Source organism: Topomyia yanbarensis, chromosome 3 (assembly GCF_030247195.1).
Source record: "Topomyia yanbarensis strain Yona2022 chromosome 3, ASM3024719v1, whole genome shotgun sequence".
Classification (NCBI taxonomy): Eukaryota; Metazoa; Arthropoda; class Insecta; order Diptera; family Culicidae; genus Topomyia; species Topomyia yanbarensis.
The window spans coordinates 129,088,200-129,116,084 of record NC_080672.1 but is presented as its reverse complement, the minus strand read 5'-3'; the positions used below and the strand labels follow the sequence as shown (position 1 = coordinate 129,116,084).

General features: G+C 40.6%; 1 protein-coding gene across 4 annotated transcripts in view; it reads right to left on the bottom strand.

Moving 5' to 3' along the window:
• Positions 1-27,885, bottom strand: part of LOC131687955 (bestrophin-4-like) — an 84,273-nt gene that overhangs the window by 28,557 nt on the left and 27,831 nt on the right. For all 4 annotated transcript variants that reach the window (XM_058972056.1, XM_058972059.1, XM_058972058.1 and 1 more), the window contains 2 exons: positions 3,146-3,256; positions 2,428-2,599 (listed from right to left, as the gene is read on the bottom strand). In XM_058972056.1, coding sequence (XP_058828039.1) covers positions 2,428-2,599; positions 3,146-3,256 — 283 coding nt within the window. The remainder of the gene's footprint in view (positions 1-2,427; positions 2,600-3,145; positions 3,257-27,885) is intronic.

Genomic DNA, 27,885 nt, shown 5'->3' with positions numbered 1-27,885 from the left:
CATGCAGACCACAAAAACGCCATGGCAGAGGATCAGGGGGTGGGTTGAGGTATGATTAATGAATTGATGTAAACTTGACGAATAATTGCGCTGCAGAATGTGATGAAAAGGTGCATTGAACAGTACTACTGTTGGCTGTTCAGAAATAAATATAATATGTTTCTCCATAGGGTTTGATAGCAAATTTATGTATTTTGTGATTATGTGATGCCAACTTATAAGTGTTAAAAAGTTCATTTTATCCCGTGGTTTTATCAAGTTCAAGAGACCGCAACCGTAGATGTGCGTGGAAGATCGCGAAAAGCTCAAGCGTTTGTATGTTCACGTGTTTGTCGCGTTTGCCAGAACGTATCTGATTTCGTATGTATAAATTCGATTTTGTACCTGTGTGGCCATATGCATATTTGCGTGTATTCTCAAATGATCGCGCAGACCGTGAATTTGCTACTTAGTTTTTAGCGTACGGTTCTGGTACTAGAAGAGAGTACCCCCATAACACTAGAGTTCCCGGCCACGTTTCCGTGGAATGTGTTGTATAATGAATATGAGCCTCACTTTTTATTGGTCCAACTGAAGACATGAATCTAGGCTGTCAAGAACGAGGGCTGGGACTTCCTAACGTGATTGACTCATGATCGCGAGTATGTGTGAATAATTGCAATTGCATGTTCGCGTTTGTGACCCGGTTTGTGTTATCGCGAAGGCTGGCGGCGTTTGTACGTTTTGAATGAGATATTATGAGTATATATAACATATAGTTAACATATAGTAATAAAAGGAACAAGAACATGAGGAATTAAGAAAAAATTAAGAGAATAATTAGAAGCGTATAGATTGATTGATTTTTTGGTATATATGAGTAGTGTAAAAGCAAACTAATAGAAGTAAAACAAAAACAGACGAATGAAATAGAAGAAAAGAGCGGGAGGTACGTATTCAAAGTTGCTTATATTTGGGAACATAGCCACTTTATTTGACGGTTTGGTTCGCGTGGATGATGGTTCTTCAAGATAACTAGGCACATTTTGAACATTTTACTTGATATGGTCCCAATATTTTGGATAGTTCACTTAAACGATAAACTTTTAAATTCAATACATTTTTCAATTGAATGATGTTTACTTTAGATTAGGGTTTAAATTGGTATAATCCCAGTACTTTGGCTAATTGACTTAATTTTTAATGCATTGTGCAAATTGTATGATATTTAATTTAGATTATATGTAGTGAACAATCAACCATAGGATACTGCATCGGTCTGGATCTAATTGAATTGACAGCAAAATAATTCAATCTGGCAATTGTCAGTATCCCTTTGCTTCTATCCACCACCTGAAACACACGCCGTGTTGCTATTAGATTCTAGGGACCAACAGAATCCAAGGTTTCCAAGCTACAAATCCCTAAGCATAAAAAATTGCAGTCTGGAGTCCACCGCCAGGCCCACGGGTTTTAAAGAAGAAACTCTTTTTAAGGAATATGTAACGTACTATGGGAGAGGCGGTATAAAACTGTGTAACAATTTATTACACGAGAGGACGGCGGAGGGCGATTCAATTTTGGGCGCTTTTTTCATTACACAACTTATGAATGGTCCCTAAGTATAATTATAGGGCCAGGGAATATAGTACACATATAATATATATAAAAGTTAGCATTATGTTAATGCTGAAATATGTGAAGTTTTAATTATAATAGCTTGAAGTGTAGTTTTAAAGATAATCCAACTTCCTCTCTTTACATAACAAATGTTCAATACCCAACTAAAAGAAATGTATGCTACAAGTATAGTAAAATAAAAATTAAATATAACAAAAGTGTATTGTATTTCCCTAATTTTTTCGATTTCCAGCAAGGAAAAATCTATAAATCTACAACAATGAAATCATTAACCGATTCAGCCGTGTGTGATATTTCGCGTCTCATGCATACTGGCGCTGACATGGTATTTCCCAACCGGCTGGGTTCTTTCTCTAACTCGCTAGCACCGGAACTCAGTGCACTGTTATAAATGCACAACGACAAGTTCGCTCTGAGTAGTTTCCTGCACATGTGGCCTGCATTATTGATATAATGGAACGTAGAAAGGCGCCAGCGAGACTGTTGAACGCTACGGCTCCTCTACCGTCTTAACCGTTTATAGGTATTTGTGCAAATAATATAATATCTACAATCGTTTCTTGAGACTGTATAGTCACCACTAAAAATCCGGCGCTGTATTTTCTATTCATTCAATAATCGTTCAACGTAGATTCAATCAGCAATTTTCCAAGCAATCTTAGACCGTTTCCGTGCACAAATAATTACTTGTTATAATCTAAGCCGTACGGCGGTACTATTAAACTTTTTTCTATGTGTAATGCATTTCGAGTCACATCTTTTTCATATTGTAAAATAGACAAAAATAATCAATTGATAACAACATACCTGACCATGAATGTTGGCACTGACGAAAACCGCAATCGGATCGGGCCATGGTATGCTGGTGTATTGGTTCCACCATCGGGTCATCACGATTGTGACGTAGAAACCAAGTACGAACGATAATGGAATGAGGTTACTATAGGTGGCACAGTATCGTACGATTTCTTCAAAAATTCTGCAAAACAAAGAAACACAGTATTTACAAGTGAAACGGAATATAATAAGTATTTGCGTATTTGTCTCGTGCATCGCGGATAGGCTACCAGTCTGGATAGCTAATTGATTGAAGCGCCAAAATGGATTGACCGAGTCTGAAACTAGCACGTTTAGACGCATTTCTCGAGTTATGAAAGTTACAAGCAGTCGAATAGTAGTTATCTAACATAGTTTCTAAACCTCATTGCCATTTGTTACATGTATACTAGCAACATGAGCACCTAATTAGGTTTGACAGCAACCCAACATAACTTCACATAAAGAGTTAGTTGAACTTTGTCTGACAAGTCTTGGCCAAACAAAGTTCATCCGGCCCATTGTGTACGGTCATATTAGGTTTGTGTTAAACCTAATGGAAGATTGAACAAATTTTTATGTTAATGTTACCAAAATATTCGGATAATATAGATATCCCATTGAAACTGAATTGTTTCTAATACAACGTAAAGCCACATCTCATGCTAATATACCATTACCATAACAATTCCAAATAACAAATACTCACTGTTTTTGATGATTATCTAATGCTAGTCGGTAGGTTATATTTAAAACGTAGTACAACAGTAGAAAACAACTGAGATCTAGCCAAACTAATTTGTATATGCTACCCCGCCATCTGAAATGAGAAATGGTAAAAGAAAACAATTAGATTTCAGACACAAAAACTTACTTGTTGTGTTCAGCGGTTACTGGAAGAAGATTGTAAATAATAGGTTTACGTTTAAAAAAAATCCTCTGCTTCTGATACTGGGTGTTTGGTTCATGGTTAAAGATCCTCACGAGGGGGTGAAACAGGATCATATTTGGGGGGAAGGGGGAAATCGTTCTACACATGCCATCAAATCTCAACCGTTACAGACTGGCGGATTTCCCTAAAAACCTGGCCAAAAGTCGAAAATGATTTTGATAGATCTGCAAAGGTACATACCACGTTTTTTAGGGCACAGATTACGATTTTGATGTCAAATTTTCAATATTCAAAATGGCCAACATTATAACATAAATATAAATAAATTTTCGAATGAATGGTTTTTATGGTTCCAGTGTATGCCAATAAGGCCATTACAAATCTTTTTTAAAAATTATGTCACCCCCCCCCCCCCTTCAAAATCGCTGAAAAAATCAGGGGGCAAATAATTTTTTTAAAATAACCACGTCACGTTTTATAGAACAACAATAGCTTCCATAGAGTTTTGCTTTTCGTAACTGAAAACTATTATGGTAGTTTTAGAAATTACCATCCCATGATATTTTTTTTATTTTGACCATTCTCGGGTAAATGTGAAGTTTAAATGAGATCATCGATCCAATCCAACATCAAATGAAACGTTTGCTGGTCGCGGAAGGAAGGACCCATCTGTGTATTATCAAACAAACATCTCATGGAAAGGCTAATACAGACCGACTTCTGAATCGATTCCATTTTAAACGCAACAGTCGATAGAGACATAACCCTTGTAACAATCGAGGTTTTATGGTAGTTTTATAGCCACTCATAAAACTTAGATTGCACTTGTAGCATGCTATAAAACTTCAATTGTTACTTGAGAATCGATCGCTGCATTCGAAAAAAATTTCGATAAGGAAACAATCTGAATTCAAATCAGACTCCTGGCGATTTATATGTGGTTCAATATTCAATATACATGAGCTTTACCGAAAGGCTTTTGACATTTAAAGATTTCATATGGGATCGTAGTGTTCATTCCGTATTTCCGCATCCATATGTGCGATTCTTATGAACTTGATCAGATCAAAATCTGCTACCAAACCTTCCATTTAAGGCTAAGCTTGTGAAAATCGAATAAGCCGTTTTCCAAGAAGCCGAAGAGACATTAATTTTAAAATATTCCAAGAACCAGAAACATGCGAAATTTTCGAGATAGACGCTGGAATCAAAAGAACTTTGTCTGGCCATCAGAGATCAAGAATGCTCTAGCAAAGCTAAATATAGATCTTACAAATAATAGTATCATCGGCACTTACCGCAGGAAGAACCGGGAATCCATTATCGATTTCAATTTTTGTAGCCTTGGAGTAACCGGAAAGATGGACTGAAAAGAGGATATATCCACAGCGACCACTAAGCGATCTGGTACAGCATTGATAACAGGACTATGAACTACACATGCATATGAATATGTGGGAGATATATAAACGAGTGAAGATGGAAAACAGCGATTTTTCACAGGAACGTGTCCGTCGAAGAACTTGAATTTGAGGGTATCCTTTTCAACCTAAATGCGAACGAGTTCACGGAACTACTAACAAGGGCGTGTAACGCGACCATACCAAGGGATGGGAAACCGAAACGGTCGCCGGGTGCAATACGACGATTATCGATCTACGTATAAGTTGCCTCCGAGCTTGGAGAAGAAGTCGGAGATCACTTCGGTTTCTCATCTCGCTCAGTTCAGAAGCTAGAAATCGCTCCGCTGCAATAGCAGGGCAAGTAATCAAATTTACCTGCGCTTCCCAGAACAACATGAAACACGTCATCGAATGTAATGACATTTTATACAGTATCCCAACGTATATAGATGTTGACAGTATTGAAATATAGATACATGACCTGGCACCACGTACTAGTTCCTTCGCTATCAAACAAATCCTGTCAAAATACGGAGAGGTGAATAGTGTTAAGGAAGATACTTGGAGGAACTTCTTCCCAAGACTCCGCAACGGAGTTCGTGTGGTGAGAATGCGTCCGACAAAACCAATTCCCTCTTACTTGACTTTCACATGCAAATCACCTCATGGTGTTGAATATTCTTAACAAACACTAGTCACGCACCCAGGGCAGGTTCCTACCTGTCAATATTGTGATCATCTGCTACACCACGGGAAACCTTGCACAGAGACTGCTAAAGAAATTCCACCTGATACGACCAAAGCCGTATTTTAAACCACAACCAGTTGGTAAACCAACGACTGCAGACCGGGAATTCACAAACACCAGCTCTACAACGATCGGCCCCAGTACCACTAAACCAACTGCCATTACCAATATTGAAGTAACAACGATTACAGCAAATGTTTCCAAACCAACAACCAGTGCTGCATTCGATAACCGTAAACAGAAAACCATCCTACACGGTCACAAGTACTCATGTTCGACTCTCTTTCCGTATAAGTTCTCACACTGTGACAGCAACATATAGCGTCAGTCATACTACGTGAGTGCCTTTGCGAAAAAAATGTTCTGTCTTTTCGCTCTTTTGTTCACTCAGTTTGACTGAAGCCTCTCGATGACAGTCAGTTTTGAAAATTATTGTCATTAAACCTGGCAAAGGAAATTTTATATTCCGCACGATGCAAGCCTTGAATTCAATATTACAGTTCAAATACATTACCTATTAAACAATTGGTTTGGTTGCTAACCAAAATATGTTTGAGGAATATTGTCTTTCATTTTCCGTCACCGTTTTGATAAGAGTTGTAAGCCACGTAAATTGCTATTGTAATGCCATCTTTAATAATATAATATTCATTCTGTATTCTATGGGATTCCCTAATAATATAAAACTAACTTCTGTTTAATCGAAGTCTAGAGCACTCAATCACAGTAGGCGAGTTAAAATGCAAGGAAATCAAAAGAAATATATGTTGTGTTTTGATCATGTTGATGTGTTCGGTTAGATAAAAATATGCTCTGTCTGTTGATAAATATTTTTGCAGTAAACCAGGTCAAAAAACAACATGCATTACTACCAATTCAGGAGCATATAAGCTATAAGTATCATTTAAGTTTAACTATCAGTATGTTGCTGATTTTGATCGAATTTAAGGCAAGTGCGAAGGGTCAATAAACACTGACTAGTGATTGAATCGTACATGGTGATTATTTAGTGAATAAAAACTACGCTTGTTAAATTCACGTGGTAGACAAAAAGGAAACAGAAATTATCATTATGTGTTGTCACTTGACTCGACTGTCTGCGCCCCGTCATTTTTTTTCTCACTCTCCCTCGTCACTGTTGTTGGTACTCACTATGCTCAGTTTCGGTTGCTCAAGTTCTCTCAACTGAAAAAGACGATCATTTTGATTTGTGACTGAAGCTTTGCGTACATTTTGAAGAAAAAGTGATAGTCATGATTTTGTGCAACTCTGCCAACAACCAACACCACCAATAAGAAATCTAATACCGATGAAGAAGGATTTACAATAGCGACCCGTAAGCACAAACAACAAATAAGAACATCCGACGATGAGCAAGATGAATGCAGTACCGATGATGACATGGACGTAAACGAAAACGCGAGAGAAGTGCTAACGCATTGAGCCGTGTCAAATATATTTAAAATTAAAAAGAAGTCAGAAAGCTCGAGGGAAGCGAGCTGCAAGAACCGCTCTCAACAAAGCAGTCAAGCTATACAAGAGAGCCTTGCCACAAAGCCAACGCGAATTTCCTTAGGAGGGACCTAAACAGTTGGCATAACAAAGATAAAAGGCTCAGCTGCACCACCTGAAAGGTGCCCGGAAAAGATGGAGGTCATCATAGAAAGGTTTTCCCCACAACATGAATCTATTTTCGCCGTACAGTGAGGAGGATGATCACAAAGATGAAGATCGATTTACCAACAAACAGCTTATCGAGATGGCGAAAGCCATAAAAGTGAAGCGATACATGAGAGCCCGGATATGTTCAAAACGATCCGATAATTGGAAGCGACAAAAGCTGATGTTGCTTCCGATGCCGGGACAACATGGAGATCTTTCAGCGTAGTCAATATATCCCTTGGTAATGTTAGAGAGAAGGAGTAATCCTGGACAAGCTAACGAAGTACGCGGACCGTGAGAACGGCATCTCATGTAATTCGGCTTCCTTATAGGCAGGTCTACAATGAAATCCATCCAAACGGTTGTGGGTAACTCCGCTAGCGAATGACGGATCTCAATAGTGGCATGTCTGTAATAATATACATACATGGAACTATTGAGAACCAGAGCTACAGGTCCAAAGCCCTGGTAAAGGAGGATGGTTGTGATGATCTGGGCCGAGGTCACCACGTAAAGCAAGGTAGGTCATAACCCCAATTCCAAGGCGTGAAGCGACCCGTGCCGAGGGATGAGTGATCGAGGGGGTGAAAAAGATGCTCGATCGTTAACGGAACCTGTGGGGTACCTGGACAACCCCCACAGTAAGCGTCCCTTACCACGCTAATGCGGAGCTCTGGCGTGCGGACATTTATTTCTCGCGCGACTCGTGGGATTTTACATGGAGTTATCAAAAAATAAAAACAAACAAACGGAGGTGCCAAACCCCTTCGCTAGAGGTGGTTTGGCGAGGTCTCCCCCCCCCCGTGGGGAGAGTAGTGGAGCGATGGGTGCTGCATCTGAAAGCACCAGTGACCCCCCAGCAGCAGTAGGCAATAGCCCTACCAATGCACCGGAGGGGCCACTATCTGCGATGCGCAAAGTAGCGAAGCAACTCGATTCAATAATCGAGTTCACTAGCGCAAAGCAGAATATAGCCAAGGAGTTGAAGTTGAGCCTCCTGGAGCTCCGGAAAGCTGTTCGTGTCGCAAGACAGGAACAGCAGGCCTATGCTAAGAGGGTGGAATGTCGGGAGAGGCCCGACAGAGAAACCCAGACAGTGGTCTCCAATAGGGAGGAAAGAGAGAAGGTCGATAGAGGTTCACAGACAGTGGCCTTTATCTTCTACGGAGCAGCCACGTCGATCGGAGCGGCGACCGAGTTCCCCTCGAAGGGAAAAGGCAAGGGCAATCGCAAGACGGCATCGAACGCGAAGCGCCCTAGGAAGTCGCCAGGCGAGGGTGCCAAAACCGACACCACTCGGCGTGCAACCGTTAAGGTCAAACGCCGTTTGGGCGAGGTAAGCGAGGGCGAGAGTGACCTCGCTGTGGAGAGCGATGGTACCAGCAACCCGGCACGACCGGGGCAGGGGGGCTCAAACCCCTGGACGCTGGTCACCAAGAAAAAGCCGGCACCGACACCGGAGGTACCGCGGCCTGCGAAGAAGGCCAAGGATAGAGGCGAAGCCTTGTGGTTAAAAACCGACAAGGACAAATACGCCGATGTCCTAAAATCGATGAAGGCGGCCGAAAGCCTCTCGGCCCTTGGGCAGGATGTGCGTAGCGTAAGACGCACCAACACGGGAGAGATGCTTCTGGTGCTGAAGCGAGGCGCACAATCTAGTGCAGTATACAAGGCCTTGGCCCAAGAGGTCCTTGGTGAAGGCGCCCAAATCAGGTCGCTAGGTGCGGAAACGACTCTCCAGTGCAAGCACTTGGACGAGTTCACGACCGCACAAGACGTCGTCGCAGCCGTTAAGGAGCATTGCGACGTCATAATCGAGCGGGCCTCTGTGTGATTGAGAGATGGACCCTCTGGCACCCAAGTAGCCTACCTCAGGCTACTGAAGGCGGATGCCAAAAAGGTAACCGAGAAAGGGAAGCTGAAGATCGGCTGGTCGGTATTCCCTATTAGTATACCCCAGCCGCCTTCAGTGGATAGGTGCTATCGGTGCCTTGAGTCCGGCCACAAAGCATACGAGTGCAAAGGCATAGATAGGAGCAAACTATGTCGTCGCTGCGGCGAGGAGGGACATAAAGAGCGGGGGTGCACTAAGGCTCACAAGTGCCTTATCTGCACCGCTAAGAAGCAAGCCCATAAACATGCTATGGGCGGACCTTCGTGTCCCTTCGGTGAGTTAAATAAGAAGAAGCCGTGAACGTCACACAGCTAAATCTTAACCATTGTGCAGCAGCCCAACAGCTGCTGTGGCAGTCGGTCTCGGAGTCGAGGACAGAGGTCGCCCTCTTATCAGACCCGTACAGCATCCCTGCCGGCAACGGCAATTGGGTGTCGGACGGGTCTGGAATGGTGGCAATCTGTACAACGGGACGGTTCCCGGTTCAAGAGGTAATACACCCCTCCGCCGAGGGTGTGGCGATTGCCAAGATCAATGGTGTGTTCTATTGTAGCTGCTACGCCCCACCAAGGTGGCCAATAGAACAGTTCTACCAGATGATCGACAGGCTCTCGTCGGACCTAGTGGGCCGGAAACCGGTAGTAATAGCGGGAGACTTTAACGCTTGGGCAGTGGAGTGGGGCAGCCGCTGTACAAATAGCAGGGGTCAAGCGCTAATGGAAGCGCTTGCGAAACTCGATACTGTGCTAGCTAATAATGGCTCCGCTAGTACATTCCGTAGAAACGGAGTGGAGGCGTGGATTGACCTAACATTTGCCAGCCCGAGTCTGGCTCCAGGCATGGAATGGAGGGTAGACGAAGGCTACACCCATAGCGATCATTTAGCAATCCGCTTTAAGATCAACTATGGTGTGCAGCATCCGAGGGCGGGAGATCCCTGTCAGGTACGCGGGTGGAAGTCCAATCACTTCGACAGCGAAGCTTACACCGCGGCCCTGGGACTGGAGGCCAACACCGACAGTCTAAGCGGGGATGCGCTGGTTGCTGTTCTATCACGCGCGTGCGACGCCACTATGCCGAGAAAAACACTGCCAAGAAACGGTAGATGCCCGGTATACTGGTGGAGTGCCGAGATTGCAGCTCTACGGTCAGCCTGTCTCAGAGCTAGACGTAGGATGCAAAGAGCTCGCACCGAGGATGCAAGAGAGAACCGCCGTGAAGTGTTTCGAGCTGCGAAATTGGCCCTTAACAAGGCTATTAAAAGCAGCAAGAGAGCGTGTTTCGACAACCTGTGTGAGAGTGCCAACGCGAATCCGTGGGGTGACGCCTACCGGATTGTGATGGCCAAGACCAAAGGGGGCTCCTCACCCCCAGAACGGTCTCCGGACCAGTTGGTAACGATTATCGAAGTACTCTTCCCGTCTCGAGCCACAAGCCCCTGGCCACCTGCACTACGAGACAGTGCGGGCACGGCCGAAATGGTGGCTCCAGTGACGAACGAAGAACTACTCGCAGTGGCTAAATCCCTAGCAATGAACAAAGCTCCAGGGCCGGATGGAGTTCCAAACAACGCACTCAAGGCAGCGATCATAGCGAACCCGAACATGTTCAGGCTAGCTATGCAGAGATGCCTTGACGAGTGCCGTTTCCCCGATAGATGGAAAAGGCAGAAATTGGTGCTGTTGCCGAAGCCCGGGAAGCCGCCAGGCGACCCATCGGCGTACAGACCAATCTGTCTGATTGGCACGACTGGCAAACTGCTTGAGAGGATCATCCTCAACAGGCTCACCCCGTACGCGGAAGGTACGGACGGTCTGTCAAGCAACCAGTTTGGCTTTCGGAAGGGTAAGTCCACAGTGGACGCTCTCAACTCAGTGATAAATACTGCCGAGATAGCGATCCAACGAAAAAGGCGAGGTATTCGATACTGCGCGTTAGTGACACTTGACGTGAAGAACGCATTTAACAGCGCAAGCTGGGATGCCATCGCGCTCTCGTTACACCGGCTTAGCCTACCGGTGGGTCTGTACCGGATCCTGGAAAGTTACTTCCAAAACCGCGTACTGATATACGAGACCGATGCCGGTCAGAAAAGGGTTCCGATTACCGCCGGAGTCCCGCAGGGCTCGATCCTAGGCCCGGTGCTATGGAACCTCATGTATGACGGGGTTCTGAGACTGAAGTTCCCTCCTGGGGTCAAGATCGTCGGCTTTGCTGACGACGTAACCTTGGAGGTCTACGGGGAGTCAATCCCTGAGGTAGAACTAACCGCAGAACACGCGATTAGCACGGTGGAGGAATGGATGAGCGCGAGAGGCCTGGAGCTCGCTCATCATAAGACGGAGGTAGTTATCGTCAACAACCGCAAGTCGGCACAACATGCAGTTATCCATGTGGGAGAAGTCGCGATCACTTCACAGCGAAGTCTGAAGTCTCTCGGAGTCATCATAGACGACAAGCTGACCTTCGGCAGCCATGTCGACTATACGTGCAAGAGAGCGTCGACTGCTGTTGCGGCACTATCGAGAATGATGTCCAACAGCTCAAAGGTGTGCGCCAGTAGACGTAGGTTACTGGCAGGCGTTGCCGTATCTATCCTCAGGTACGGCGGCCCGTCATGGTCAAGAGCACTGAGGGTAACCAGTTACCTACAGAAACTGGAGAGCACCTACCGCGTGATGTGCCTCAGAGTGATACCGGCCTACCGCACGGTATCACACGATGCATCCTGCGTGATAGCGAGCATGGTGCCAGTCGGGCTGGTCATTCGGGAAGATGCTTTGAGCTACGTGGAAATAGAGGAGCCCGCGAGCGCACCAGGGTGACCTCGGTCGCCAGATGGCAGCGTGAGTGGGACAACTCCTCGAAAGGTAGGTGGACCCACCGGCTGATACCTAGCATATCGAGCTGGGTGGGAAGACCCCATGGGGAAGTTCACTTCCACCTGACACAATTCCTGTCAGGCCATGGCTGTTTCCGTCAGTACCTCCACAGGTTCGGGCACGCGGAGGTCCCAGTCTGCCCAGGTGTAGATGAAACTGCCGAACACATACTGTTCGTATGTCATCGGTTCGACGTCGAAAGAAGAGCAATGCTTGACGTCTGTGGCTGGGACACAACCCCTGATACCCTTATTCAGCCGATGTGTCAATCGGTGGAGAAGTGGAACGCAGTCTCGGCTGCTACCATCCAGATTGCCAGTAGGCTACAGGTAATCTGGCGAACCGAGCAACAGACGACGGGCACGGCTAACTAGTGATTGGTTAGCTGGAGCGAAAAAGGCCAAGCGCAAGCGAATGGCAACCGCGTAAGGGGTAAACCCAGCCACCCCGAAGCAAGACAGAAGAGTGAGGGTCGTAGCGTAGTATGTTGGAACTTAGCTATTGATGCCTCATGGCGTGGCAGAGGAGTGAAAGGGTGAGCATCCAAGTCAGTCTCACACGGCATGTTAAGGGTGAGCATAAAAGTCAGCCTCACAGGTTGGTAGAGGCTAGCACAAAAGTCAGCCTAGCAAGGAACGAAAAAGGTGAGCACACAAGTCAGCCTCGCATGGTATGTCAGAAGTGGGACCTAAGAAAAATGTCCCACATGGGATGCCAGGGAGAGTGACAAAGGTACAATAGAGTGGCACGATTGAGAGTGAATCAGGTGATAGGGTGAGCACCCAAGTCAGCCTCACATGGTATGGGTGGGGCGAGCACAAAAGTAAGCCTAGCAAGGAACGAGTAAGGTGAGCACACAAGTCAGCCTCGCATGGAACGTAAAAGGTGAGCACAAAAGTCAGCCTCATGTGGGAGTGTTTGAGAGTGAATCAAATTGAGAGAGCACCCAAGTAAGCCTCATACAGGATGTATGAACGCGTGAGTGAGAGTGAATGAGTACATTTAGTACAGCCATCCCCCCAGAAGTAATACCGAGAGGTAGTTCCTGGGAGGAATGATGGCGGAGCCCAATGGAGTTTAGTCGGTATTAATGGCTGGTCACCATTCGAGTCCGACACGCCCCCAGTGCACCCCGTGTGGTAGATTGGACCCTACCAATAGCACGTGTACTGGGCTAGGACATAAAGGTCTTCTCCATTGTAAAAAAAAAAAAAAAAAACGGTTGTGGGAGCTGTGAAGACAGCAGAGATAAGGATTTCGTGGTGGTTCCCTTAGGCGTGAAGAATGCTTCAATAGTACTAGCTGGGAAGCAATCGCCCATTCGCTGTACAGCATGAGTAACTCTGCAGGATATTATAGAGCTACTTTCAGTACCGAACACTGATCTACGAGAGACAAGGGAGAATCACAACTACAACTGACGTTCCTCGACTCGGCGCTGTGGAACGCAGTGTACGATGGAGTATTGAAGCTGAACTTTCCCAGAGATCAGGGGTTGTAATTCTCTCTCACTCACGCGAGAAGTAGCTTATCCGATGTCCAACTTTTCCGAGATAAGATGAGTCGCAAAATTCTCCGTCTCCACAAATAGCGTGAGAATGATTTTCCGGATAAAATTTATTTGACTTTTTCCTTCTCACCGGAGAAGGTGATAAAATTTTAATTTCGTGGAAATCAATAAAAACTTCAAAAAATACACTTAATTACAAAGAAAAGCGGCAAAGAAGTATGATGGACTTGTTTTATCGTGTTTTGGAATAACGACAGCAAAGCAGGGAACGCCAAAAGGATACCGTGATAAACTCATTCACTCATTCTCCGGCTGTTTTATTTATCCGGAGAAATAACACGTTGTATTTATCCGGAGAAGTTGTGTGAGTGCCAATAACTTTTCGTGTGAAAATGTGAGTTTTTATTGTCGCAGTAGCAAACTATCCGGGCGCATTTACTCATATGAGCGATAAATGCAATGCCTGCCAGAGATATAACGATTTTCGGCTTCACGGATGATGTGGTGTTCCAAGTAATCGGACAATCGCTAGAAGAGGAGACACGGAGACGATTGCCCATCATAAAACAGAGTTGGTGGTGACTAGCAGCCGAAACACAGCGCGGTCAGAAAATATATCATCGACTTCAACTTTTAAAGTCTCGACGATTATGTTAAGGGGAAGGCTGTGAGAGCAACCACAGCTTTGCTTAAGGCGCCAGTGTAGTTTTCAACGAACCGGAAAGCAGCGAACCAGAAGCTACGCTCCATCCGGTATCGCCGAACCGTCCTCGCCAAGTACTGGTTGGCCCTTTGAGTAGGATTTATGGAGTATGCGGCATCGGTATCGGGAGAACTTCCGACGAGGAATTGAGATGGCTCGCGAAAACAGGAACTAAATGGTTCACAGAAACGGGAGCCAAATGGCTAACGGAAGTTCACCACTGCGATTAGCCGGATGTGTTCGGAGCTAAACCGCTCTAATGTATCATTTTGTCTTAAGACTGAATCAGCCTCCCCACGATATAACGCTTCGATGCAGTCTCGTGGAACAAAAGGAAGGAAGAAAATTAAGGACTGTTAGTATTAGTTAGGCACAAAAGTGAGTCCCACCTAGGGCCAATGCACTTTTGAAGCTATTTAACCATACTATAAAACATACAGACATTTTCAGATATCGACGAACTGAATCTAGTGGTCAACGAATTTTCATAAACTTTTTATGTTCCACGTATACGTTCAGTAGAAGATTACCTTTAGAAATATATAGTGTTCTGATTAATTGATTGATAAGGTGATTTTTAAAGAATTTATTTTCAATGTTAACCGATTTTCCATACAAACTTCCATATAAACTTTGAAATTTTTGGACACAAAATTTGCACAAAATTACTAAGGGCCATAAAAGGAATCAGTAGAGCCTGGTGGAGCTAAAAGTCAAACATTGAACCAGTCTATTGCACAGTCTTCCTTATATGAAAAAGGCAAAAAATGAACTGATGATTGCTATACATTTCATAAATCCGTACGACTATCAAATGAATTTCTCTGATGTGGCTACCTACTGCGCAACAAGATGGAGAAAAATGCAAAGATTTCGAAGATGTACACGGAACCAAGCCGAATTACTATCATGTACCAAACAAACAAATCTACAAGTCTTCAAGCACAAGCGATAAATCAAAGCTGATGTTTCCACTAGAGTTCGAAAAAGTATAGTATGCACAGGATGTACGTTCGCCAGGCTACTGTATACGAAATGCGCAATAGAAAAAAATATCAGAGAAAACCATATCTGAGATGAAAAATTCCATTGGCGCACACTTTACCTTTGGATTCATTCCAGAATGTTTTCCAAAAGTCCATAAGTGAAATGTTGCAATCCTGTTTCTGTACATTGTTATCAAGCAGGTCCTTTGACCGATTTTCATGCCTGGTGTGTACAGTCGGTCCATGTGCCGCCACAACGGAACGACAAGCTATTCAAGCAACCAAAAGTTAATACCTTAAAGTACTCTTAAATGTTTACATTAAGTTCTTAGAGAACTTTCAAGCTTTTATTGGGAATTTAGAAATTGCACTGTTCGGAAAATTATTAAAAACGAAAACTTTAGCATCCCTTTCCTATGTGAACTTTTGATTGATTCAGTAATGTTTGCTTGAATTTTTCTAGTAAAACAAATAGCTCAACCCCGCTATACGAAATCACCCTGCGGAAACGTCCACGAGAACAATTGAAAGAAAATGTAAAAAGAAAAAAAATGTGTTTATTAAAATAAATATTTATTTTTTGTTTGCCCCTCAACCCCCCCCCCCCCCCCCCCTTCAGAAAAAAATTTGAACTTGGACATAATTTTTAAAAAAGATTTGTAATGGCCTAAATAATAACAATAAAATATATTTCAATTTGATAAATAAAAATTTTCTTAGCAAAAAAGCGGTCGGATTTACCCCAATATTTAGAGGTCGGATTTGCCCCACCGCGTCATTTTTCATGACGATGCGATTAAAAAATATATGAAAAAGGTTGAACTAAATTCATCTATGCACTTTGTAGGACTTAAATCAAAGAATTTAAATCAACTTACATTTTGTATGCAATCGCTTTAACAATCAGAAATATCCTGTAGTCAATGATGCACAAAAGTCAAATCAAAAGTTGTAAAAACACACTTTTTGTCGTATGAGCATCTCAATGTAGACTAATAAAATGCTGTCATACCACCATTATGATTATTTTAGATGCTCTACACGACACCACTGATATTAGTTCGCGTAGTGCTTCTGATTTTCGGTAACAGAGGGGGGTCGGGTTTACCCAACGGTCGGATTTGCCCCACCTTACCCTACTATTATACAAAAGATGATCCATATTCTTATCTCTTCTCATTTTTTGTAATTCCATTATTAACATTTTTTGTGGTGGACTTGTAATTGCTTAAAAGACTAACCCTGAAGATATGCTTCATATCCTTATTTCGGAAATTTCATTAAACAAAAATTTTCCATCGAACTATGTGCTAATATATTTTGGTTAATCTCTTCATGCCGATGTTGTTTATAAACAACAACGTTTTTAAATTGCTGAAACTTTTGGTTTCGACTAGTTTACAAAACTGAGTAAGAGCGATAAGTGGGACTATTACCTTTTACTTAAGCTCACTCAGTTATTAGTAATATAAGTAGAAGGGAAGTTATTGCACTTAGACTGATTGGATTTAGCTGGAGCAGTGCTGTCAGGGACAGTTTCAGTTAACACTGAAATATGAAGTTTTGATAGAACTTTGTTGTCTAACAATATTATTGAAAACTAATACAATCTACCAATTTAGACTGTCATTGACTATCTTTTCCATGCGATTAGACTATTGTAAATATTCCAGAAAAGTTGCATTGAACATCGAAAGGTAAAAATTGAGCAATTTCTAGTACTGTAATGGAAGCACTCAATTTTTTTTCGAGAGTGGAGCTGTAGAGCTAGGTTCACGGAAAGACCCCCCCGTCAAAATCACTCACTACAATTGCAAACGAGACAGACAATGTCGCCCACTAAAACACAGCTTAAGGCCAATTGCAGCGGACCGTGCTTCTGAATGTGATATTCAGTGTACGGGCGTAGGAATTTCGCGATCGCGTGTATCATCGCGAAGGGTTCGAGTATTTATACGATGACGAGTTCGATCGTGTTTGTATGTTGCGTGTTTGTAACTTCACGTGTATAAATTCGATTTTATAACCGTTTAGATTTCGCATATTCGCGTGTGTTCTTGGATGATCACGATGGTCATCACGTGAATTTGATACTCAATTTTTGGTGTACGATTCGGATTCTAGAAGAAGGAGGGTTCCTCCATATCACTAGAGTTTCCAGTCATTTGTCCATGGAACGCGTTGTCTGGTGGATATGAAATTTATTTTTTGATTGGTTCAACTGCAAGTATAAACCTAAGTTGCTAGGACGGAGGGTACACATTTCCCGACATGAACGATTAATGATCGCGCGAATACGGACGCAAAATGACTTTAAAATGCATGAAACGTTGAGATTTGACGCAACCCGAAAAAAAATTTTTTTGACCAAAATTTACTTTTTGACTTTGGCACATTTTTGCCTTTCTCATATAGAAAGGTTATGCAATCGCTCTAAAAATCGTCAACCTAATCCCGGCCCGGAGAGCCGAATGTCATATGCCATTCAACTCAGTTCGTCGAGATCGGAAAATGTCTGTGTGTATAGGCAAACAAATTTTTTTTGGCTTGTATAGGCTTTGGTAGGAGTATGTAGTAAGGGGTTGCTACTTTAAAATTATAACTACTTTAAAAATTTTTAACGGATCTTCCTCCTTTATTCGCCGCTGGTTTCAAGCGATGTGTCAGTGTCGACACATAGTATCTGAAAATCGTGGCTGTCGATCCATTGTATGCACTATGTGCAAATCGTACTGAATATGTAATATACATTTCCACCATTGTATTGAAGCCATGGAATCGTAGTTTGGACAAATGAGAAAGGCACAATTGCACCACTAGGTGGATTAAAACAGGTTTTTTTACTCCCATTTTCTCAAATAAAATTCCCGGTTGAAAAACACGGTGTTATACTTAAAGCTGATAGCACCGCTACGTCATCAATGTTTGATTTATTTTGAAACACGTAGCCAACATAGATGATTGTGCAAGAAGTTGTTTCTACTCCCATCCAAATCAAAAAATATCCCGCGCCGAATTGCACCGTTGCTGCCACCGATGATTTTAGCGAACGCCCAACAAACAACAAAAGCTGAACAAGCCTTTAATCAGAGAGAATAAGCTGAACAAGAGCTGTTTAAGCAATTATCCAGCTAAATTGTTTGTTGGGCGGTGTCACGCTGATACACCGTCGGCCAAAATTAAACCAACGCCGCCGATAACGATATCATTCATCAGCGCACACCTCTAATTAAAATGTCTCTAGGGAAAATTCACGCAAAACTGTTATCCTTCAACCCCTTTGACTGCAATAAAAACATGTTCAGCACCACCCTGTTTTTAACCGTGCTTTTAACAAGACTCTGCACTAGTAACGGCATTATTTGTAGGTAAATCGACTCTTGCCAGGCTATGGAAATCGTGTGACTGGAACGTGCTTTCGGTTGACTAAGAAGGCTATGGTACTGTACTGTCTATGTACGTTGTCAATAGTTAGATTTATAACACCATTCATGGTGTCCATTTCGGCTGCCGGTCCAAACTGTGAAAACGGAGTAGAAAGCCCGCGCCAAACGGCATTGAGCTCAACGTTACCATTTGCTTTAAAAGTGTTCGATTTTTGTTTTTTACATTGAACACGGATGAGAAGATCAAGCGATGGTTGTTCGGATGCTGGTTCGAATTAAAACATCAAAACTAAAATATATAAAATCAATTAAGCCGAAATTCTTACATTTTTGCTTTGACGCCGCACTTCACCGATGTCGTCAGTGTTACACTTATTAAATGCAATGGTACAATGCAACTATCTCTTTTTAATACTATACTAGTGTAACGCCACATGAAAACGAAAACGCTATTAGCTAACAAGTCAAGTATTTGTACGATTCATAACAAGGTAACGGTAACTGTGTTTTTCCAGTGTTATTCACCTTAAATAGCAGCTAGTATCAAGTGAGCAGATATCACTCCACATTATCACAATACGCGAGCGGGAACTCGTCAGCGAATTTCAAGGTGAAAAATAATTGTCTGAAAGAGAATTGCTGTCGACGCGATACGATAAATGCCTTAGTCGGAGTTAATCGTAGCACGAGCCGGTATATCTACCGCGTATATTCAATATACGAATACGCTTTACGGTTGAAAAGTAGCAATCGCTTACAGTTTGACGAATTATTTTATTAGATTTGCAGGAGGAATACTCGACAGTTGCGGTAATAAGAAAATCCAGCATATTGTCGATGTTTATTATTTTTTTCTGTCGGCACCAGTACTGAGTGACTATCACCGACGCCAGAGAAACGTATCTACCATCCGAACCCCTGATATTGGCCTATCAACCCATAGGGTGACCATACCTGATTTCCCAGGACATGTCCTGATTTCAACTGACTGTCCTAGTGTCCTGGGACTTCGAGGAAAATGCCCGATTTATCCTGGTCCTCTAAGCCAAATTTTTTTTTTTGGTTGAATCTTCGCTTGATTTAATCTGGTCGCTACGTAAACAATTCAACCGGTTCCGATCGTGAAACAAACTCTGGGCGCTATCGAAGTTTGTTTAAACGATAATTACCTTAGCTTCTTCTTGGGTTAAATCGTCCTTCAGTACTGGACCCGGTGGTCTTTTGAAGTCACATTGACGTTTTGGTGACTCCGCATATTCCCATCTTTCGATCATCTCTTGCCAGTAACATATTTCCATCTGGCTGGAAATCGGTGAACATGTTTCCAATCCACAAAAAGAGAAATAAGCGAAACGTCCACAACTATCGTGAAATAACTTCATTGAGTAGGATCTCTAAATTTTTCGAGCTGCTCATTATGGAACCTCTTAAGGTAAACTGCCAGCAATACCTTGGTGACGATACATACGGCTTCACGTTTGGACGTTTGACGTCTAACATCATACAATATTCTACATAATAGAAAGTAGAGAATGTCACGATCAATTCTATGTTATTTACACCAACCAATATATACGGATCGAGAGATAGTCTTTGTCAGGTTTACCCTTATTTACACATGCCCCAAGGAAGACCCCTGGTACTGTTGATGTTTCTGCTGTACTTCAATGATGTACATCTAGTACTGAAGACTTCACGGAACATAATCTCAAGATATTTAGTTTGAAGCGCTCATTTGAAGATTGAAGAATTCTCCAACACCAGTTGATATGAACAGACCGCATGTGTGTAAACCTGACGAAGTGCTCGGTGATTTCATTCTCATGCAAAAAAGAGTGGGTTGGTTTTAGCTAGGATGATGAGCCAATTGTTCCATGTTATCGTATTTTTACCTATTGTAAAACTCAAGATATAGTCGGCCTAGTGCATATCAAACCAACATGCTTGACATTTGAAAAATTACACTAAGTGGATTAGGGCTGGTGCTTTCTAGATTTTTTACAGTTCTTTTGAGACTTTCAGAAATATCTTTGCGCCCAAAAAGGTTTAATTGGTCATAAGTGATAGAAACTTCCAAATCGAGCTATTTGGTTTTCAATTATTTGAATGAAGGTTTATACTAAATAACAAGCATTAAAAGCCTAACGAGATATCAAATCATTCATAAAAATCAAAGTTTTTGTAAATTGGTTCAGCCATTTCCGAAAAACTGATGTGATATTTTTGCTGGATTTTAACTGCTTCTTCCGGCACGTCACGAACAAGAAGATGTGGCCAACGAGACTAGTTAGGGTTAGTAAATGTATACCCATTGTATCAGATTTAAATCACTATACGTCAATCCGGGTAATCCACAATAGTATACGTGTCTGCATTATTTAGTTTGATTCGGCACCCGCTTAGACACTATATGCACAAGAATATTGTGTCCTGCGATTGACCGCTGCTTTCATAACCGCTATTTTGAGCATAGTAGCGCATATATATATATATATATATATATATATATATATATATATATATATATATATATATATATATATATATATATATATATATATATATATATATATATATATATATATATATATATATATATATATATATATATATATATACATATATATATATATATATATATATATATATATATATATATATATATATATATATATATATATATATATATATATATATATATATATATATATATATATATATATATATATATATATATATATATATATATATATATATATATATATATATATATATATATATATATATATATATATATATATATATATATATAATGTTCAGTCAATGTTTAATTGGATTACTGTTATTATCCCGAATACATTTAGTAGTAGTTTACAATTTAGAGATATTCTTTTCAACGGTACGCTATGGTTTATTCTTTTGTTAAAAATACTATACGGTTTTGTGACAACAATATGAAAGTAATCTTTATTTTGCTATTTTACATTAACAATATGAAAATTGCTAATTGAAATATTTATTAGGAAGCTTCTTTGCTCAACTAGAAATTAAGTGAGGATATTTAATTCCGCATCCTACGACCTGTTTATGACCAAATGGGTTGAAAAATGGCAGAGTTAGGGACCATCCATAAATGACGGAGAATTACATGGAGGAGGGAGGATTTTGTATTTTGTGATGATATGTGACGACAGGGGGGTAGGAGGTCATGTCATGCTACGTAACTTTTTTAGGGGTAATGGGAGTTGACCTAATGTCACGATAATCTTACCCGTTTCATCTAACTAACAACGTTCTTTATTTTTTTTATTTTTTACGGGGACAAGGGGGAAGGGTTACTTTCAAGCTACGTAATTACCAGTGGGAGTATTCAGAGGTTTGTCACGAAATGCTACGATGGGGTTTGGTGTTAAAAATCACTCAAAAATGTTGCGTCATTTATGGACGGTCCCTTATTAATATTTTTCCATTTTAAAAGTTTGGTTATTTTTTTATTAAAACAAAGACGCTTCTTTAAAAGAATGTTGAGCAATTTTCATAATTTTCATGGAAAAATTGCAAAATTATGGTAGTTTTCATATTGTTGTCCCAAAACCGTAATGTATGTTCGACGAAAGAACATAGCATACCGTTGGAAAGGTAATTTCTTCTACTTTCCAGAACACTCAAATTAAATTAAAATCGGTTGGAAAATGACCGCGTAGGATTTTTTTACTGACCGAAAGTCCCGAAAAAATAGTTTTTTATTGCCATAAATCAAGATTTTGAGGGTACGTATCCATTTTCAAGCATTGTTTTATGTTACATTTGGTAATATCTACAACCTATACTAGGTCTAGTACAAAACCATTGTAGCACCGTGTAATTCAACACTGTTAATAATTTTAGAAAGTCAGTCATAATTTTCTTAATTTCTCCCACTTTATCATATTTTATTGATGAATTTACTTTTGGATTTTTCGTGCAGATGCAAGTGGTCATGATTTCAAGAGCTTAATCACGATGTACGTTATATCTAGGTACGTTATCGTGAGATCTTATTCACTTACTACCGAATTTTTGTATCATTCATATATTTCTGCATAAGTTTACAATCGGATGGTTCTGGCAGAGTAATGCAATTTGTATTCATGAGTGTCACGATTATCGTAACATCTCTTCACGTTTTCGTGATATTTCATTCATGAGTTATCTTTTGGATTTTTTAGGTGTAGTAATGTGATGCTTGTTTATGATTTCAAGAGCTCAATCGAGATTTTTGTAATTTTTTGGTCGTTATCGTTGACATTTTATTTTTAAGCTTACTATCGAATTTGGCACGCGAGGGAATGTGACTAGTGTTCATGATATCAACATCTTTATCATGGCTTTATTCCTAATCTCTGTTCACGCTATCATGACATGCTATTCTTGAGATTGCTATCTAGTTTTTACGCGGAATAACGAGACAATATGAACTGGAACATAAAAGTCTAACCAATCGGGATACATTGCTTTGTAAACTTTTTCATGAATATGTATTAAAAATCTGTAATTTATTTTTGGAACCAATAAATAATTTATACATGAACCATCTCACGGTTAAAAATGAATCCATGAATATTATGTATTCTAAATTTTGTCGAATAATTCACGTGAGAATTTCAAGACCAGGAATCGAGTTACGTATGAGTGAAAATGATTATGAATTTGAAATGAATTTTTTCTACATTTGTGAACTTTTTCATGAGCACGCAAAAAAGATCGTGAATGAAACGCTGTAAATTAAGAGCTAGTTCACGAAGCAAATATGAGAGATATTCTGAGTTCAATGGAAATATTTAAGTGAGTATGTTAAAAACTATGCACAAAATTGCATATTTTATGAACTGTTTTGAATGTGAAAATGTAGTTTATGATTTTGTAAACCATTTCACGATCACGAATGGTGAAGTCTGAGTTTCGTGAAATAGCGCGCACGCCGTGTGTACGGAGTGTACACAAAAATGCATAATATATGAACTAGATTATGAAGGTAGAATCTATCGTAGATATGATGGTTTTATGAACTATTCACGGAGCAAAATTGGATCCATAGACAATATTTCAATGCATGAATGGAGTACCGTTATCAATATATTATAAATTATGAATCAAGAACCAGTTCAAGAGGCAGGAATGGATCCATGAACAATGTTTTGAATTTTGTGAAATGATTCACGTGAAAACATGAGCATTATTAGTAGGGTAGAGTTAGCAGGGTAAGAGTGGAGTATGTGTCATAAATCCTTCATCTTATTTCGATATGTGGGGTGGATGAAGAGAATGCGGTTGTGAGGTGATGAAGTATGGTAGGTAAGGGTGAAGGGGGATGTAATACTCAACTGCATATTATGCCTTCCATTTGAGACTTCGTTTAAGAAAATCGGTTCAATCATCACCGAGTAACCGACACGACTTCTTGAATTGTCTATAGTGGACTGTAACTTCAAAGAACCTTTAATTGGCCATCAGTGATTAAGATCTGCGAATTGAAGTAATTTGATGTCTATTGCAATAGATTTTGAACCTATGAGATATTACGATTGTAACGGTTTATATGGGAAAGTCCTGTATGACTTTACTAACCAACCTATAACTCCGGAATCAAAAGACAGATCTGGATAAAATTCAAAGGTAGTGTCATACCTTTCATTTGAAATCAAGTTTTTAAAAATCGGTCAAAAATTGGCTGAGAAATAGATGGAATATTAACTTAAGAACTTGGCGAGTTTCCAGGAGGTATCATGAACCGTCATAGGTGGCCAATGTTGTCAATACAACTTCGATTAGTCATTAGTGGCCTAGACTCGCAAATCAAAATAAGGTTGCACCTATTTTAATATGTATTACATCATTTGGACATCATAATGGTATCAGTTCATATGGGAATTTGCAGTGTGATCGAACTCTTCAACCTGTAGCTCCGGAACCGGATCAATAAAAAATACAATAACAGCGTATGGAAGCGTTATTCATGCGAGTTGACACTAAGTTTGTGTAAATCGGGTCAGCCATCTCTGAGAAAATTGTGTCAGTTTAAATAATACACATACATACATACACGCGGACATTTTCCGATCTCAACGAACTGAATCGAATGAGCCTCCTGGCTTCGGTTAAAAAATCGATTTTTATAGTGATTGCATGGCCTTTCTTTATATGAGAATACCAAAAACAAATACATCCACAAATAAAAGGCGTTATGGAAAAAAAATTAACGCAATTAGAAAACATTAGATTTTTATGTAGGTCCTGTCTGATTGTTTCCAATATTCATGGCATTTTCTTGGCGATTTTTCCCGGACTATACGCAGCGAAGCAAATGAGTCATCAATCTCAATTCACGAATTGTTAAACAAACGTCTTATGGGATACCAATTTAATCGAAAGGCATTTATGAACGTTATCAAGTATTTGTAAGTAATGTTATGTTTTGTCCTCTCTTTTCGCGTGAACTGTAACACTTCAACCGGGGTTACTGTAATCCGTGTTCGCAACATAAAAATAGTGGTTCAAAATGAACGTGAAGTGAAAGGAATTTTGCCATGACTGCTCCATTTCATTCTTTATCAATTAATTAATTAATAAGTAAATATCATTAGAATTTATACACTGTAATTGAACGACCTCCTAATAGGATTGAAAAAAAACGGATTAAAGTTTCATAATTTGATTATAAGAGAAGAGATCAAGCATTCTGTTGATTAAATATTAAATCAACATAAATAACATACCTGCTCATAGTTGGATCAGTAGAGCAACGTAGTAATGTCACACCAATTATTGAATGCACCACTAAGCTTGCCAGCTAGTATAAACATCGCACTATACACAGATTACCAACAATTTATGGGACACGGTTCCCTTGAGTACCACAAGTAAATTGATTGAAAGAAAGCCCATTTGCATATAATAATGAAAATTATAATATTAATTGTCGACGCTGAAGTGATGCTCAACTGCTCACGCGGCTCATTTTGTTGAAGATTAAACTCATTAGTGGTGATAGCTGGCTCCCGTTCGAGTTCCTCCAATAACACTCATGCCGCTGAACTTGTTCCTACCGATCATGTCTGTCCTAACTGTTGAAATTGATAGTTTCTGTGGTGTGGCCCTCTTCAAACAGAACGGAATCAGTGCTGTTGCGGTCCGTCAGCAGGGTAGGAAATTTTGCTACCGTTGGTTATTTTGGTTACACACGGACTAATTAGTTCCGCTCTAGTTAAAATTTGCTTAACCGTTTAACGCTTATTGCAAAAACAACTGTCATATGTGATGAGCCAATTTCTTTGCATGAGAGCAAGATTTTATTTCGGAATGGATCCGAACATATCGTAAATTATAAATCAAGATTAACTCAGCATTGTAAGTTCTAAAGTTTCTAAAATGTTAAATTGAGGAGTCCGGACTAGTTGGGCGGAAGGGTTAAGTTGGCGGATTCCGTTTTTATCCGCTTCTATAAGATATATAGCGCTGGCTCTCATTGTGCTCTTCAATCAATGTGAAAAACATTCTCCAATGTGTTTAGGTTGCATTACATTTTGTTTTGCAGAAGTTGCAGGTGATATTGGGTTTTTTGAGTGTTTAGTAAATTTATTTAATTTCAAATATTTCGTATTATTTATGTTAAGTTTTTTCAAGAATGATTTTATTTTTCAATAGCGTGTGAAAAGAGATTTCAGTATCCGTATAGAAGCGCAATAAGCCTGTTATGGCACTATGTATAAGGGAGTTTACTGCAATTTTTTTTGAACAACTTTTGACCCTCAAAAAGGCAAGGGGTCTCAGAGGCCCGGCTAGTTACAGTTCTCTAGTTTCAATGGACTTGTAATTTGATATACAAATGATCGAGCGTTTTCGGGCTTTCGATTCTCTCACTGATAAACCAACATAGAAGCGGTTTTGATTTCGTTGGGTTTTATGGGCGCTTTTAGCTTGCCTTTTGAGGAATAGGTTAATCTATATTATAGCCGTTCACAGTATTAAATATCAGTGTAATATTTGTTAGCCTTTTTCAATAGCCGACTCGTTTGTGAAGCTATATGGATTATATTAGTGCGATGCACTCTATAAACTAATGTTCAACATAGCGCTCGAAGACGCGATACGAAGATCTGATGCACAACGGAATGGAACCATTATCATGCAATTTCAAATGATTCTTGGCGTCGAGGACGACATTGACATCGATGGCGTTAATCGCATAGCAGTGGATGAAATATTGTTGCCTTTTTAAATCGAGGCTGCGTCAATCGGACTGACTATAAAATTTGACAAACAAAGTACATCGTAGATGGTAGAGAACGAGGCAGTCCGAACGGTGTTGGTTCCGAGGTGGAAATCGATGGGTAAGGGAAGGTACAAGGTTGTCGAAGAATTTGTATATCATATAACACTAGTGACATGTGATAACGATTTTCACGAGCCAAAAAGGCGTTGGAACTTTCTATGGTTTACAGCTATTAGGCATTAGCGTTAAAAGAAGAAGACTATCGAGTGTTTAGTGTGTTTGAAAGAACAATTCTGCGTTATAACTTCGCGACACAGTAGAAAATAGAGAATAACGCAAACGCATGGACCACGAGCTGTACCAAATATACAAACATGCTGTACCAAGTACACGACATCGAAAGGCTGATAAAACACGGCAAACTGCAGTGGGCTGGACGTGTCGTGCGAATGCCGGAAGAGACTAGTTAAAGCATAGCTCAGCAAAAAAACCTGTAAGGAGGTCATTGACTTAAGGCCAGACCTCGCACTCGCTGTCTGTGTACAATCTAGGAAGATGCACGTGCGGCGTGTGTTCAAGGAGACTGGTAACTTGGAAATCTAAAATAATACAGCAAATGCTTCACGGATAAGAAAAAGTATCTACGTCAACAGGATTCACCAGACAGGATTGGTATTTGTTTTATTTTTTTTTTTACACTTCATGTAACATAAAATATCAACGGCTCAGACAAGCGTATGCATGCAGCCATGTTTAACAAACTAATTTAAAAACAGACAGTCGTACAAAACTAGCAGCAACCTGAATCAGATTTTCCACCAGAACAAATTGAAATGAGTCCACACACGTACGCTAAACATTTTGTGATCCAAGAAATCTGTAGAATGATTTGAGCCACACTAAAGAATATCTTTTAATCTAGATGTGTGCAAATGTATCATATTAGGCCGGATATCTGCCGCTGGAGTCGGGATACTAGCAGCAAAAAAAGGTCATGGAACTTAACAAGTCGAAAAATCTATGGAAGTAAATATTTCAATTGGCCTGATGTCACGCCAGGACTACCCGTTTTAACTAAAAGTCGAAAGCTACAACTGGTACAACTGAATGGCTGGCGTCCAAAAGGGGCTAA